At 40.5% G+C, this 17,195-nt stretch overlaps 1 protein-coding gene across 3 annotated transcripts in view; it reads right to left on the bottom strand.

Annotated features, from left to right (window-relative positions):
* Positions 1-17,195, bottom strand: part of RB1CC1 (RB1 inducible coiled-coil 1) — a 93,293-nt gene that overhangs the window by 61,451 nt on the left and 14,647 nt on the right. For all 3 annotated transcript variants that reach the window (XM_047073922.1, XM_047073923.1, XM_047073921.1), the window contains exons 2-5: positions 7,282-7,396; positions 6,233-6,354; positions 4,870-4,996; positions 4,525-4,695 (exon numbers count right to left, since the gene is read on the bottom strand). In XM_047073922.1, coding sequence (XP_046929878.1) covers positions 4,525-4,695; positions 4,870-4,996; positions 6,233-6,303 — 369 coding nt within the window. In that variant the 5' untranslated portion in view covers positions 6,304-6,354; positions 7,282-7,396. The remainder of the gene's footprint in view (positions 1-4,524; positions 4,696-4,869; positions 4,997-6,232; positions 6,355-7,281; positions 7,397-17,195) is intronic.

Here is a 17,195-nt window from a genome sequence, read left to right on the forward strand (position 1 = left end):
AAGACACGTTATTTCCTCTACCTGCCATTCTTTCTTTTTTTTTTTTAATTTCTTTTTTTTCAACGTTTATTTATTTTTGGGACAGAGAGAGACAGAGCATGAACGGGGGAGGGGCAGAGAGAGAGGGAGACACAGAATCGGAAACAGGCTCCAGGCTCTGAGCCATCAGCCCAGAGCCCGACGCGGGGCTCGAACTCCCGGACCGCGAGATCGTGACCTGGCTGAAGTCGGACGCTTAACCGACTGTGCCACCCAGGCAACCCCCTACCTGCCATTCTTATTTCTCTTAACTTTCCTAGATATTCCTGGACACTGAACCTTCCCCTTTATAAACTTAAAGTCCACTTTATTTAAAACAAACTGAACAAAAAAACTCAAGAGCTCCTCCTCACTCTCCAAAGCAAAAATGCTTCATCGTGGCAACTTTGAGTGCAATTCATTAAGTGCATGAATATATTAACGTTATGATTGGAAATATTAGGAACAATATGTCTTTTCATAGATTTATAACTTATGTTCTTAAATAGCATGTTATGTATTTTTTCTTGCTACTGAGACTGCAATGTATTTTCCATTTCTATTCCAAAGCAGGGCCCAGTACCGAGAAATGTGAATGTTTATATATTTATCACATATCCAAGCCACCTTATCAAAATTCTTGATAGAGTTTTATTAAATCTTCTTGAACATTCCAAATATACAACCGTATCATCAACTAAAACGGATGTTTTTCACTTTCTTCCATTAATTTTACCACTTCATTTTCATTTTCTTATTTCAGTACATTTCTCAGTTCCAAAAGAACACTGAATAGACGGATGGCGATTTATGCAAAAATGGCTCTAATGTTTTGCTGATTTGAAAGCAGATTATTTTCTATATTTGGCCAATTCTGTATTTTATTTATTTTGTTTCCTTCTAGAGCTAGTTTACTTGTTAGGAATAGCTGCTGGGGGTGCCTGGCTGGCTCAGTCAGCAGAGCGTGTAACTTGATCTCAGGATCATAAGTTCAAGCCTTACACTGGGTGTGGAGCTTACTTAATTAAAAAAAAAAAAAAAGGGATAGCTGCTGAATTTTAACATGTCTCATCTGGACAATTTAACACGACTCTCTGCTTTCTCCTGTATTAATGACTGAGGCAATTAATTAATAAATTTCCAAATACTGAACCACCCGTGCATTGCAATAATATATCCTCTTTGCTACTAAAATGTATTATTCTTTTGATACTCTTCTGGTTTTATCTGTAAGAAAAAATAAATACATTCCGGATTTTTGGGATACAAAAACTAAATGTAGCCCATAAGAGCTTTCTGATTTTGAGAGCGACATTAAAATATTTAATTTACTGTTTAATTATTATAAACACACATGAAGCTTACTGTTTTAACACATTTTTAAGTGAATGATTCAGTAGCATTAAGTCATTCACACTGCCACGCAACCATGACCACTATCCATCTCCAGAAGTTTTTCATCATCCCAGAATGAAACTGCAGCCAATGAACAATTAACTCAACCCTCCCTCACCCCCCAGCCTTGGGTAACTATTCTATTTTCTGTCTCTATGAATCTGACGCTTCTAGGTACCTCGTGTAATTGGGATGGTATAAATATCTGTCCTTTGTGTTTGGCTTATTTCACTTAGCATATCTATCCCTCGAGGTTCCTCCGTATTATGGTTAATATCAGAATTTCCTTCCAGACAAAGCTAAATAATATCCCGTTGTATGGATATACCACATTCTGTTTCTTCATCCACTGGTGGACAGTTGGGTTGTTTCTACCATTTGGCTATAGGAAATAATTCTAGTATGAACATGTCATTACATTTTATACATCATTATATTTTATTAAGTTTTCCTGAAATTATTAGCATTTAGCCGTGTTGACAGGCCAAGACAGATCTGACTTATCTGTCTCATAAATTAAAAAAAGAATTTTTTTTTAATGTTGCTTTATTTTTGAGAGAGAGAGAGAGAGAGAGAGCGCGTGCGGAGCATGAGCGGGGGTGGGGCAGAGAGAAGGAGACACAGAATCAGAAGCAGGCTCCAGGCTCCGAGCTGTCAGCACAGAGCCCAACACGGGGCTCAAACTCACAAACCACGAGATCATGACCTGAGCGAAGTCAGAGGTTTAGCTGACTGAGCCACCCAGACGCCCCTCTCATAATTTATTATAAATTTCACTTTTTTCTGTTTAATGTTTTGATATCCACTTTGTCATATATAAATACTGCCATTAAAATTTTCTTGTACATTTATCTTTCTATAAAAAGAAAGTTGGCTAAATTAATTAACAAGCGGTATACTGGATTGTATTACTCTCATTACTTTATGTTTAGTATTGCTTGTATTATATCGTTTCTAGATTTTTGCTAGATTAATGAAGTTATCATTCAATCACTGCTACTCTTTATGCCCCCCCCCCCTTCCTATTTCTGTGTTGATCCTCGCCTGGAAGAACCTTCAGTAGTTTTTAACATGTCAAACTTGCATCACTAGATACTGCTAGGACTGTTTATTTCTAGATTAATCCTCACTTCATCTTCTATTTATTTAAATTGTTTTAATATAATGCATTTTAATATCATGCCTTCGTTCAATCTAGTTTTACTTATTCTTTTTGACTTGTCTCTCACTTAAAAGTTACATGTCCTATTTGATGATCCTTTGATTTTTGTACATTTTTCTTAGTATTATATTTTTCATCCAAATCAAAAAACGTTACTTTTTAAATGTGTAGGCTAAAGTTTTATTAGTTTATTTGTATACCAATATTCTTGCTCTTTTGAGTTAATCATAGAACAAATCTAAAGGACTCTTACAGAAATTCAGTTTACACAATTTGTTCTTTTAAAGCAACTTTGCCTTCTCAAAAACATTTCTAGACTGATGCTTATCAAGTATGTCCCAGAAATAGGAAGTTATTCTCTTTTTATGTTGTATCCTATGTGAAAAATGGGGTAGTTTTCACAAATGTATATGCTACACTAAAACAAACGGCTGAGATTTACTTACAAAAGCAAACGTTTAAGACTTGATATTTTGTTAATCTGTTTATTTTTATAAATGATAAATCCTCTTGTGTGGTTCTAAAGATAACATTTTTCCGTGTCGGAAAGTAAAGTAAACGTGTCTTGCTGATGACAGTTTAGGGCCAGGATCACAGCGAAGTACTGGCAATTCAAAAAGGAAAACGAAAGAGGCCTGTGCAACGACCCACGGAAATTACAGAAGCAACGTAAGAGGCATGTATTGTAAAGAGACTTTGTTCTCCTCCAGGACCTAAATGCGGATATGGAAGAAAGAATCACATTTTTTTTTTTTTAATTTTTTTTTTCAACATTTATTTATTTTTGGGACAGAGAGAGACAGAGCATGAACAGGGGAGGGGCAGAGAGAGAGGGAGACACAGAATTGGAAACAGGCTCCAGGCTCTGAGCCATCAGCCCAGAGCCTGACGCGGGGCTCGAACTCACGGACCGCGAGATCGTGACCTGGCTGAAGTCGGACGCTTAACCGACTGCGCCACCCAGGCGCCCCAAGAATCACATTTTTAAGAATTGTGTTGGGGCGCCTGGGTGGCTCAGTCGGTTGAGCGGCCGACTTCAGCTCAGGTCACGATCTCACGATCCGTGAGTTCGAGCCCCGCGTCGGGCTCTGTGCTGACAGCTCAGAGCCTGGAGCCCGTTTCGGATTCTGTGTCTCCCTCTCTCTCTGCCCCTCCCCTGTTCATGTTCTGTCTCTCTCTGTCTCAAAAATAAATAAACGTTAAAAAAAAAAAAAAAAAGAATTGTGTAAGCTCTCCCTTTGCTTCTGTCTACTCTAACACAGGTAACTTTACTCATCACAGCAGTGTTCAGAAACCATCACCTGCATACCATCATTTAGGAAAGAAGTGAAGAAATCATGGTTAAAACAGCTCTTCCACTCTAAAATCTTGTAACTGTTTGCAAATGTCGAATGACTAACAATGTAGGAATCTGAAAACCAGACATATCGACCAGCAAAACATCTCCTCACGTTGTTATTTTTGTGTTTTGTCTAACAATGTGTTTTTGCTAGCTACGCGAGGATAGCTGACACACGAGGTTCCATTCGTTTCAGGTGTACAGCTCTCTGCGCTGGGCTGTGCTCCCCGCAAGCACAGCCACCATCTGTCACCATCCACTTCTACTGTAATATCACCATGTTCCTTATGCTGTACCTTATATTCCCACTAATTCATTCCATAACTGGAAGCTGCATCTCCCCGGCTTCCTCACCCATCCCCCAACACCCGTCCCCGCTGGCAACCACCCATTTGTTCTCTGTGTTGTTTACATTGGAATGCTTTTAGGAACTATCCATTTGTTAGAACGTTCATCGATGCCTAAAATAAGCTGAAACCTCGTGAAAATATTACCAAGTATTCGAATAAGACATCGTTTTGTTAAGTAACCCACTTTTAATTTTAAACCACACTAGATGTAAAGAAGGACAATAATCACAAAAAAATAACTATGATGATTTTTATCTTACCACTGCAAGTTGTGTCCTTGACGCAACGGTGTGAAAAACTGCAGGCATCATAAGAGATTCTTCAACTTTTATTTCCATGTCATTTTCTGTCGAAAAGGTCGTTTTCGGAATAGCGGGTGGACGATCACATAAGATCATCTCTTTGTTAAAAAGAAAAATCGGATTTGTGTCCTGTGGCGATAAGACAGCCAAAGAAACTCCGGTGAGATGCTGTGAAATACCAACCGCGCGCACTGCCCTCAACATAGGAGGCAGACACCCCTTACTCCCGGACGCCGAGTTCCCAACTCCCCAGGCGGGGAGCCGGGGCGCGTGCGTCTGTGTGCAAGGGCTCGCGACACGTACCGTCCCAGCACTGTAGGTGCACACTCTTCGGTCCGCAGCCATGCATTCTCCTCCGTTGACCACCAGCACCTGATGCTGAATAGCAATCTTGTATTTGCTGTGAATGGCATGCTTGAGGTCTGCCACACTTTCGGGGGGAGGCACAAAAAATACTAGTTATTTACATTTCCCAGGGACAAAGTCCTCGCTATCGAAGTGGCACTGTGTGAAAATACCTGATAGATACGAATTAATTTCACTCTCAAAACTTTCCCCAAAACAGTAGTAGAAAATATAACCTTCTTGTTTCTGGAATTAGACTCCATAAGCTGGCCGATCTCTTAGGTGAATAAATCAACCATGTGGTACATCTAAAAGTAAGTCTATAAAATACAGGCAGTAGACATATTTATTTCTGTGCTCTTTATATAACATAGCAAAGGAATATGCTCAAATTAGCATCAGGTCTGTTAAAATTCTCAGAACACAGATGTCTGTTAAAATCCCCACATCACATTACACAAACTACATGAAGTATAAATCAAGAAACTGCTTCCTTTCCCTATCTTTCAGAAAATCATTGCTTTACAGGTAAAATTGTATTTTATAAAAACTAGAACTTTAAGAAAGAAAATAAATTCAAATTCCACTTTTAAAACTAAGAATATTAATTCCACAAATTATTCATAATATCTTCCGTGTCAGATTTATTTATTCTGTACTGCTATCCAGTCTTTGCTGTTACGGCCAAAATATAAGCAGGAATAGTTGTTACTATTTCCTCTCTTGCCGTTTGGCCCCAAAACGTAGCCTCGCTGCCCCTGACACCTCTCCCCACCTTTCACAAATATAGGAGGGCATTCATTAGTCAAATATTTGAATTCCCCGTAAAGTTGGAGAGTTATTAAGATGTATGAGTCTTCCTAAATTGGTTAAAAATATTAAACTGATTTTATTCTCGCAACAACAAACAAAACAAATACCACTGACTTTATTCATACAAAGGAATAAAAACCAACCACCAAAATACATGGGACCGACAATATTGCTTTATGTAGCTAGCAGTAATTTCCTTAGTGGTGTCCTGGGAAACTTAAGACGAGCAATCAACTATGAAAACTTCTATTTGATAGAAATCGGTTCGTTTGTGGGTAAGTCTGTTTATCATGAATAATATATTCACACAAATGGAACAAAGCAAAAATTTATGAATTTAACTTCAGCATTTTAGGAAGGATGGCAATTATACACGTAATATGCGGAGACCGAAGGTTTCAGATATCGCTACCCTTATTTAACAAAAAAAGTTTTCTCCAAATCAATACTTTAACTTTTTGCATATACAAAATGCGAAACTGATGACAATGAATGAAATACAGCTTACGTTTGCACTGTAAGTTCAGTGTCAAATGTCAGGGTAGTTCCAGTGTTAACCAGAAATACATATAACTTCATGATGATTTCTCTGGATTCTGTGAGCTTATACCTCACACTCTGATCTGGTTACTAACAGAAACAGATAAGAAGAACGGTCAGTTTTACAAACACAACAACAAATACAAATATCCTCCCATAAGACATGGTATAGTTGTACCACACAACAACAACGACGACGACGACGACAAAGTTTTTGAGGTCTAAGATGATTAACCAGACAATTCGGCAAACCCATTGCTAAAAAAAATCAACAGCAGTGAGACTAATAAAATGCATAATTGTTCTACATTTCAAAAATTAGCTTTAAGGAAGAGGTCAGCAATTAGAACAAAAATTATGTGTACATTTCACACTGTTCTCATGTACCTTTCTATATTAAGAATTAAAATTAAACATTTGATCAAAGATCTTCCTCACTCAAAAAGTTCCTCCCCAGCTGGCTCCTTATAACAATAAAAAAACTGTCTTAAGGTTAAACTTACTAAGAGCAAATAAGAGTAGCCACTACTTGCAAGTTAGGGGAAATGAGTTAGTTCCAACTCCTTCCACCAGCTGTCTCTTAATCTAAATTCCACCTCCACACTGAGTTAGAAATGCTCCACGAGAAACTGTGACCCTAACAGTTATATCATCTCCTTGAACAGTGGAAAGTGCACAGGTCTGGAGAAGAGAATATTCAAAACAACTGTGCCATTAACTAGTTGTCCAAGTCAAAACCTCACATAAAAAATAAACTTCCTCATTTATGAGAAGGGACCGATTTCAAGATCTAGCATTTGATTTTAACAATTAGAGTAAAATTCCACCTAATTAATGAAAGTGATGAAAGATAATCAAGTCCTAGATGCTAGAATATATCTTTCTTTATGCTCTTTTGGAGGAAAATCATCAGGGAAGAAGGAAAAAACGAAGACAGCCTTAAAATAATGTTTGTAAAATCATTATTTTACATGCGCTAGATAAAAAAAAGTTATGAATTTAGGAACGGTGACTTACCGTCAGGCACTATGAAAAGGACTACCACTTTTCTTAAAAAGCAGATTAAAACTGGCTTATGTTTGCTTTGCTTGATATTGGCAACTGAATGGCATTACTGGTTAAACTCAGTGAACTGGAAAAGAAGAATTTCTGGATTAGCACAGAGAAATAATTCAGTATATGACAACATATGGTTATTGTTCTCTTCCTTTAAAAATTCCCTCCTGAAACTCAGTCTGTCTGTCTTCCTACCTGCACATTCACTGAAACCACAAGAGTGTAATTTTGACCCATAGCCCTCCATTAAAAGACCTAAAACACAAGTCTCTAAAGAACTCTCTCAAACTGTCAAATTCTACAGCCATTTCTTAGTTCTTAAAATATAATGGTAAAAAAGAGCCCAGCTGTGGAGTCTGACCGCCTCGGGGTGTGATCTTGGCCCCGTTACTCGTGTAGGATCTTGGGCAACTTTCTTAGCGGTCTGGATTTATTGTTTTATAAAATGAATAAAAGTGGGACCTGTGGCAGGCAGCCTCTAAAATCGCCCCTCCGCCCCCAGGTATCCACACCCCGGTGACACCCCCGGGAATCCACACCCCGGTGACACCCCACTTCTACGAGGCGTGGGCAGGGCCCATGGACTGCGTCCAGCCGATGAAATACGGCAAGGTTAACGAGATGTCTGTCACACGACTGCTGTTCGAGATTGTAACTTGCCCGGTGCCAGCTGACTCCCTCCCTTGCCAGCTCCGATAAGCAATGAGCTGCCGCGGAGGGGCCCGTGTGGCAAGAAACTGAAGTCAGCCTCGGGAAGAGGCTGAGGCTCTGGGTCTGACGGGCTGCGGGGAGCTGACCCTGACAGCCACCACTGAGCCTGGAAGCGGGGGCCCTCGCTGGCTGAGCCTCAGACGAGACCCCGGCCCCGGCAGACGCGTTCACCGCGATCTCCTGACAGACCTCCGTACACAGGACCCGGCTGACTCGTGCCCGGAAAGTGTGGACCGAAACGTGTCTTATACTCAGCAGAAGATAATAAACACAGCACCCCACATCACAGGGATATTATGAGAATTAAGCGAGAAAAAGTACCTATTATATTAGCACAGCACTCGGCGGGGAGTAAGAATTCAATAAACAACCCTAGTACCCCTGCTTGGGCTCCTTCTCCTCTGCCAACTCTCCAGGGTTTGGGTGGGACCTCACCCCCCGCCCCCCCCCACCCAAATCCAAGAGTACACTTTATCTTACGGGTTAAACGAAGTTCTCTTGTTTTCTGAAGGATTCGGTAGCTAAAAGTACGGTGACTAAAATGGAAGGAATATCGGTACCAGAGATGATTCATTAATTCATTAATTCATCTACACAGAGCAAACACTTATTGAGTTTATGTATTCTGTGAACAAAACAGACAAGATCTTTCCCCTGGTGGTGATCACAATCTTGAAGGAGAGAAAGAAATTAAACGCAAAGAAAGCAAACATAAGTTGCAATAAATGCAACGAAAGAGGAGTGTGGGTACCAAGAAGGACCTACTTTGGATGTGGATAATCAAAGTAGAGCCCTATGTAGGTTACATTTAAACGGGGTCATGGGGATGAGATTAAGACTGTCCTGCAAAGGTGGAGTGAAACAGTACAAGAAGACACAACATTTGTGAGCCTAAATATAAAGTCTTTGCCATAATCACTACAGTATTCGAAGTTTTTACTTTTGTTTCCTTTTAAATATTGTTTACCTTTTTTGTTTTGGTATAACTTCACACTTAGTGAAAAGTTACAGAAATAGTACAAGAAACTCCCTTGCACCCTTTACCCAGTGTTACCAACTCGGTACACTGTGCTCCATTTGCTTTATCATTTGGGCCACTTAATGCTCCATGCCTGCCCCCCTCCTTCCCTCCCCCACGTCTCTCTATAGACACACGTATATTTATACAAATAAACATATACACATAAATACATACGCACAAGACGTATTTTTCTGAACTATCTAAGAGTAACCTGCAGACAGAGTGGCTCATTCTTCATAGATATTTCAGGATGCATACATCCTAACAGCAAGAATTTTCTCATACATGACCAGAGTTCATTCATCAAATCATGAAATTTAACATAGATGCCATATTCTTATCTAATCCACAGTCCATACTCAAATTATTGCCCCAATGATACCAGTCTTCCCCCTCAATCTAGGATCCAATTCGGGATAATATACTGTATTTAATCGTTAAATCTATTTAATCTCCTTCAATCTGGAATACTTCATCGATCTTTTTCTTTTCATGATCTAGGTATAATACTGCCCATAGCTCATCAGAGGCTTTAGAAATTACTGTAAAGATGTCCTAGTGCCATTCTCCTATTCCATCATCCTTACAGTAAATAAGGGAAACTCTGATAAATACAGCAGCTACTATGTGCCTTTGAGATTGGAACACCAATCTCTTCACCTGGTGCTCACCCTGAGTAACAGCTCAACCTAAAAAGCACAATCGTTAACAATGCTTACAAAAACAGCTACACAAAGCGTATGTGAGAATCAGTCTATATGCATAATTCATGAATAACGTAAGGCGATTTCAAGGATTTCAAGGAGAGTTTTGATTGCTGTGGCCCCAGACCTAGGCTATGCTTTTGCTACACTGTACAGGCAGACTGGACAACACTACTTGTCTTTTGTCATTTAGCTCATTTCTAACAGTCCTAAGTGATGGCAGTGACAATCATTTGAGAAGCACCTCCTGACCTACCTGATAGAACACCCAATGTCTTCCTCCATTACCTATTATTTAAAGCCCTTGAACTGGCGACTTTGACGAGAGGCCTCCTTCTGAGGCTTCACTCTCTAAATCCTCATTTATTGCCAACTACCACCCAGGATGTAGGCTAGAAAGCATAAGAGAAAAATCTAAGTAGTAAAATGAATCATAACTGCTCCATGGTCTTACCACCCCAGTGTTCTTTGAATCGATGTCAGCCTACTGGCAATCCTACAATTTGTATGGAACCACAAAAGACCCCAAATAGCCAAAGCAATCCTGAAAAAAAGAACAAAACTGGAGGTATCACAATCCCAGATTTCAAGATATGCTACAAAGCTATAGTAACCTAAACAGTATGGTCCTGGCACAAAAAGAGACACACAGATCAACAGAACCGAACCGAGAGCTCAGAAATAAACCCACAATTATATGATCAATTAATCTTCAACAAAGGAGGCAAGAATATGCAGTGGGAAAGACAGTCTCTTCAACAAACGGTGTTGGGGAAACTGGACAGCTACATTGCAAAACAATGAAACTTGGACCACTTTCTTCACACCATACACAAAAATAAACTCAAACTGGATTAAGACCTAAATGTGAGACCTGAAACCTTAAAAATCCTAGAAGAGAGCACAGGCACCCATTTGTCTGACATCAACTATAGCAACTTATTTCTAGGTATGTCTCCTGAGGCAAGGGAAACAAAAGCAAAAATAAACTATTGGGACTACATCAAAATAAACAGTGTCTGCACGGCAACAGAAACAGTCAAGAAAACTAAGACAAGCTACTGAACAGGGGAAGATATTTGTGAATAACATGTGTGACAAGTGGTAAATATCCAAAATACATAAAGAACTTCTATAACTCAACACCAAAAAACCCCAAATGATCCAATTAAAAAAAAAAAAAAAAAAAGACATGAACAGGTATTTCTCCAGACCTACAAGATGGCCAACAGATACATGAAAAGATGCTCCACATCACTCATCATCAGGGAAACACAAGTCAAAACCGCAATGAGATATTACCTCATACCTGTCAGAATGGCTAAAATCAACAACACAAGACACAACAAGTGCTGGCGAGGATGTGGAGAAAAAGGAATCCTCCTGCAGTTGGTGGGAATGCAAACTAGCACAGCCACTGTGGAAAACAGCATGGAGGCTCCTCAAAAAAGTAAAAATAGAACTACCATATGATCCAGTAATTCCACTACTGGGTATTTACCCAAAGAATACGAAAACACTAATTTGAAAAGATATGTGCACCCCTATGTTTACTGCAGCATTATTTACAATAGCCAAGTTATGAAAGCAGCCTGAGTGCCCACAGATGAATGGATAAAGATGATGTACACACATACACACACACACACACACACAGTCACAAAAAAGAGTGAAATCCAGGGGCGCCTGGGTGGCTCAGTCGGTTAAGCGTCCGACTTCAGCCAGGTCACGATCTCGCGGTCCGTGAGTTTGAGCCCCGCGTCAGGCTCTGGGCTGATGGCTCAGAGCCTGGAGCCTGCTTCCGATTCTGTGTCTCCCTCTCTCTCTGCCCCTCCCCCATTCATGCTCTGTCTCTCTCTGTCCCCAAAATAAATAAACATTAAAAAAAAAAATTAAAAAAAAAAAAAAGAGTGAAATCCTGCCATTTGCAACAACACAGATAGATCTAGGCAACAACACAGATAGCTCTAGAGGTTATCTTTATAAGTGAAATAAGTCATTCAGAGAAAGACAAATACCATATGATCTCACTCATATATAGAATGTAAGAAACAAAACAAGTGAACAAGGAAAAAATAAACAAACAAAAAAACAGACTTTTTATGAGAAGAAACTGATGGTTACCAGAGGGGAAGAGGGCGGAGGGATGGGTGAAATAAACAGGTAAAGGATTAAGAGTTCCCTTATGATGAGCACTGAGTAATGTGTAGAATTGTTGAATTACTACATGATACACCTGAAACTAATAAAACACTCTGTGTCAAGTAAACTAAAATTGAAATTAAAAAGAAAACAAAACCAGAAACATAAAATAAAAAAGGGAACAGCAAAACAAAACAACCCAGGCTAATAGCTTCCATGACCACAAAATCTTCTTTATTCACTTCATACGTCTTAAGTACACGGCACATAAAATAATCATCACTAACACTTACTGAGTGGTTCGTTATATGCCAGCCATTATGCTCAGTAGTTTTATATGCAACGTTTCCCTTATTTTTCGTAACAGAAGATATCCATATTATTACTGTTTTCTTTTGAAGGTGAGGAAACAGATTCAGAGATTACTCGACTTGCCTAAAGGTAGAAACTTAATAAATATGAGATCCAAGAGTCTGAACCCACCTCAGTTTACAACATTAATTCAATAAAAATTTCACCTGAGAATATAGTATACCCTAGGCATTTTCTTCGCTTCAGATGTTAAAGAGCAAACAATACGATAAAATTGCCTACTCTCATGAAGCCCACATCCTACTGGGCAACATGAGAATTTTATATCTACACAAACTCCATCTACCTTCAAAAAGAATAGCTACAAAAATGCAATTATTTATATTTAAAAACAATTCCAAAACATATGCTTGCACTCTTCTATGTTTTATTCTTTAATGATACGGATATTGTTGACTTAGCAATAACTACCACTGATTGGGAACATGAACTGAAGACCTATACCAGCTACATATCCTCACAATTTCTACTGTGAGAAGGTTTGGTGTTATCCCCATCAACTCAATAACAAAACTGTGGATTCTAAAAAGAGTTCACTTATCTCTCAAAGTCACATAACAAAAACAACCAGAGTTCAAATCGATGGCCGGATGAAGAAGGAAAGGAGAACATGAACGTGCTGCTAAAACATCTAGGAAGCACATCCCATGACTTGCTATTTTATTGTTCCTTTACAAATCCCAATACTCACCCCCCCCCACACACTCAACAATTCTATCACTTTCTACAACCAGTTTTAAGTCTTCATTTTCCTAAGGGTGCCTGGGTGGCTCAGGAGGTTATGCGTCCGACTTCGGCTCAGGTCATGATCTCAGTCAGTGGGTTTGAGGCCCACGTCGGGCTCTGTGCAGACAGCTCAGAGCCAGGAGCCCGCTTCGGATTCTGTGTCTCCCTCTCTCTCTGCCTCTCCCCCTGCTCACATTCTCTCTCTCTCAAAAATAAATAAACGTTAAAAAGAAGTCTTCATTTTCCTAAATATAATAGAAAAAAATTCTAAAATTAAGTAAGGGGGGTGGGATGGCAGAACACTTCAAAATTTAACACGGTAACGTTTTCAAATGAAAAGTCACCATCCAAGAACTGGTGTGCACCCAGGTTATGGGAGAACAAGATTCCCTTGGGTACACAGATAACACGGTTCCCTGCACGCCGCAAAGACCGGAAATTCTTCCATACTGTGGGTCATCTTTGCACGGTGGGCTTCTCCGAAAACTTCACAGATGAAGGGATGTACACAGAAGAACTTGTCCATGGTAGCCAAGAAGAACACGGGCGAGTGAAAATGCTGCCAGTGGCCTCCTTTGCTCTGCAGCCCACACAGGCTGTGGGGGCACCGTTCCAAGGGACAGGTGGAGTTGCAAAGACCCACCTCCACTCCCAGTGCTGTGTTCGCTACTCAGGGTACACACTGGGGCCACCGCCATGTCAGGGACTCTGCAGCTTCCGCTGGCGGCAAGGAGCGAAACCAGTCCTGGAATGGGAGCCCCAGGTCACCCGGCCTCCTGCCGCACCTTCAGGAAGAAGGGCACCTCAGGATCTGGGAGCCTCTGGACAGAGAGTAAAACTTACTGACTGGCCTCTACCCCCAGCCTGCCAGGCCCCTATCCCTCAGGTGGCCCCCGTGTGTCCAGAAAAAAAAGCTTCAACCGATGGCAACTGAACACAAAGCGTGCCCAGCACCCTGGATGGCCCATTCTGGACACACGGGACAGGGCAAGGCAGGAGTTTTTTCTCTCGTGATGTAAACACCTACTTAATAGCCTCGATCTTGCCTCTTAACCAGCAAGGCCTAAATACTTATCTGATCCTTTATAGAAAAAGTTTGGCGGCTTCTGCTCTAAGCCTTGAGCAACTGCGGCCAGCTCAGCGAGAGCTTGCACACCCCGGCTTATCACCAGGCACCAAACAGCCAAGAGCTGAAGCCTCGCGGGAGGCATGCTGGGTGCAACGGTAACACCGCATGGAAATGACAGCAGCAAGAGCAAACAGGAAGCCCTCCAGGAGACAGGCCCAATTTCCTGGCTTTCTTTCTAACAGATGACAGGACTCTGGGCAGGTCACAGTAATCATTCATTTTCTGACTTTGGGGAAGCGTGAAGTCCAAAAAAAGGATGAATCTTTCCGTTACCTGCTTCACCATTTGAGTATCAAAGGACGTGATCTCTCTCCTCAAAACTGGCGCGTGGGACAGTGTTACAACGAGTGCTTAAGGGTTAATGGCTTTGTTTTTTTTTTAAAGGAGTTCCTATTAATTAGCAAGAAAATCGCAAAAATCCACAATAAACAGTGCAAGAGAAAGTTATTGAAACAGTTAACCAGTGAGGAAAATACATGAAACCTCTTCAGTAATCAAAGAAATACAAATCTCAAAAAGAGATCTTCACCCACCAAACAAACAAGAGTTCCAGCCTAAGATCCCTAGATTTTTAATCTAAGGGAAGAAATACAATACAAAAAGAAAGGACTTTAGAAACGTTCGGCCCAAAAATGTCTCTTTGCACAAAACACACACTGCACAGCCCCCTGAAATAGAGGCAGTGACAACCCTAGAGCACTAAGTGCCCACACTGTCTTGTGTAGTAAAGAATCAATCTTGTCCAAAGAGAGGTCTGGCCTTGAACCTTGGCTACAAGGAGGGGAACTGCAGGTCTCTGGAATGTCCTGCTTGATAGGAGTGTCTTTGTCCGCGGGTTTTAGAACAGTCTAACGACGGGATTTATGACAGGGGTGGGAGGACACACGGTATCGGCTCCCGTCTCCAGAAAAAAATGGAGACCAAAGGACATTAGCTGGACCTCCAGGAAGAGCCAGAGAGTGAAGTCAGCCGCCTTGTAAAGGTGATAGGGCCCCAATAAAAGCTCTGGACACCAAAGGCCCAGGTAAGCTTTCGGGGTGAGCATTACTCCAGGTAGTGTCACCCCCTCTGGCTAAGAGAAAGGAATGCTGTCCCCGACCACGGGGGAGGGCAACCAGAGCTCCGCTCTCTTCCACACGCTGCTCTATGTACATCTTCCCTTGCCTGCTTTTCATTTTAATTTGTATCCTTTCACTACATGAAACCATAAATAGTATAGCATTTTCCCCAAAGTCTGTGATCCACTCTAGGGAATTCTCGAGCCAGAAGGTGGTTGTGGGGACCCCGAATTTGTAGTCAGCTGACCTGAAGTGAGGGCGGGCCTGGACACCACCCAACAGGTGGCCAGTATCCAAAGTGAGAGCAGTCTTCTGGAGGTGGACCTTCTAACTCTAGAGTCGACTAGAATCATCGTACGCCCATGTTGTGGTTTCTAAAAGGAACCTTTGGCGAAGTGACTGATTCCAAAGGTCTAAAGCAGAAAATGTACTAACACCTAAGCCTAGAACACGGACATGTGCCATACAGCAAAGAAGGTATCAAACACTAATAAGAAAGACCATGTCAAAAGGGCAAAGAAATCAGCCTGAAGGGGCTTCCATGACTAAGATGGGGCAGTTTGCGCATCAAAAGAATAAACACTTAGCATAAAGCCCATAAATGTTCACGTTCACAATGATACAAAAAAGGAAGGACAAATCCTCAGTGACTTACAGTAGCAACTCATTCTGAAACTAAAAACGGAAAGGATTTAAGCATTTATCCTCTCTTTCCTACATAAATTATACTTCAGGGTAACCAATGATAAAGAAACACCTTTTTATAGAAAAGCTATTACTACAGACAGAGTATGGAAAATAACAATTTGACAATGAAATAATGGATCTAGACATCAAGAGACGCTAAAGTAAGTAGAAGAAATCTGACAGATAAACTAAGCCGACAAACACGAACACACCCATCACTTGTCACACCGCTAGACTCGTGTCTCTAGGTGTTTCAACCGGAAGTATACCTAGAAAATATTCTCACCCACCTCCCCCGAAAAACACAAACCCAAATTTATTAGACTCTACCTCTACCTACGGTTACCAATTTACAGGTAACATGGGGTACAGAGAGAAAAGAAAAATACTGTAAGAAAAACAATCAGCTAAATTCGGAGAAATAAACATTCTACAGAACAATGAGCTAGATTAACAAATGGCTTCAAAAAGAGAGGAAGAATTCTACTTATTAGAAGAGACGTAAAAGGCATAATAATCAAATGTAACGTGTGGATGTGTTTGGATTCTGAATCAAACTATTATAAAAAAAAACATTTTTGAAGTGTAGAAATCTAAAGATGGATTAGGTATAGATCACATGGAAGAATTCCCATTCCTTTGCAGGATAATAATGGCATTTCAGTTATGAAATAACGAATTCTGAAAACTTAATATGTAAAATAGTATTTGAGATGTTTTAAAACAGTCTAGCAAAAACAAAGTCAGGAAGCGGGAGAGAGGGAAAAGTCAGTTGGGCAGAAGGACAGATAAGATCAGCAAAATGCCGGTAACCATTAAAGCAAATGAGATGGGACAGTTCAGAAATTCCCTATAATATTCTCTCTATGTAGAACAAACAGATGGTTACCAGAGGGGAAGGGGTGGGGGGATGGGTGAAATAGGTGATGGGGATGAAGGAGTGCACCTGTGACGACGAGCGCCCGGTGACGGATGGACGTGTTGGATCACTATATTGCACACTAAGACTGTACGGTAGCCAACTGGAATTAAAATAAAAACTTAACAAATATATATTCTCGCTACTTTTGTATATGTTTGCAGATTTCCATAAGACAGTACAAAAAATACCACAAGCATTTTGACAATCATATTCAACATTCACATTATAGGTGGGAATCTACTATAATTACGACCTTGCTGGAAAAGCAATTGGTGTTCATGGAGTAGGTAGGTAAGTTTTATAAACACACATTTCTCTTCACCTAGTAATTGTATCGTAAAAATCACCTTACAGAAATAATCTGAAGTATAGTTGAAGTATATACAAAACACTTCATTACTTG

This window comes from Lynx rufus, unplaced genomic scaffold (assembly GCF_022079265.1).
Source record: "Lynx rufus isolate CCGP_SWC_20201006 ecotype Redwood Valley unplaced genomic scaffold, mLynRuf1.p SCAF_12, whole genome shotgun sequence".
Lineage (NCBI taxonomy): Eukaryota > Metazoa > Chordata > Mammalia > Carnivora > Felidae > Lynx > Lynx rufus.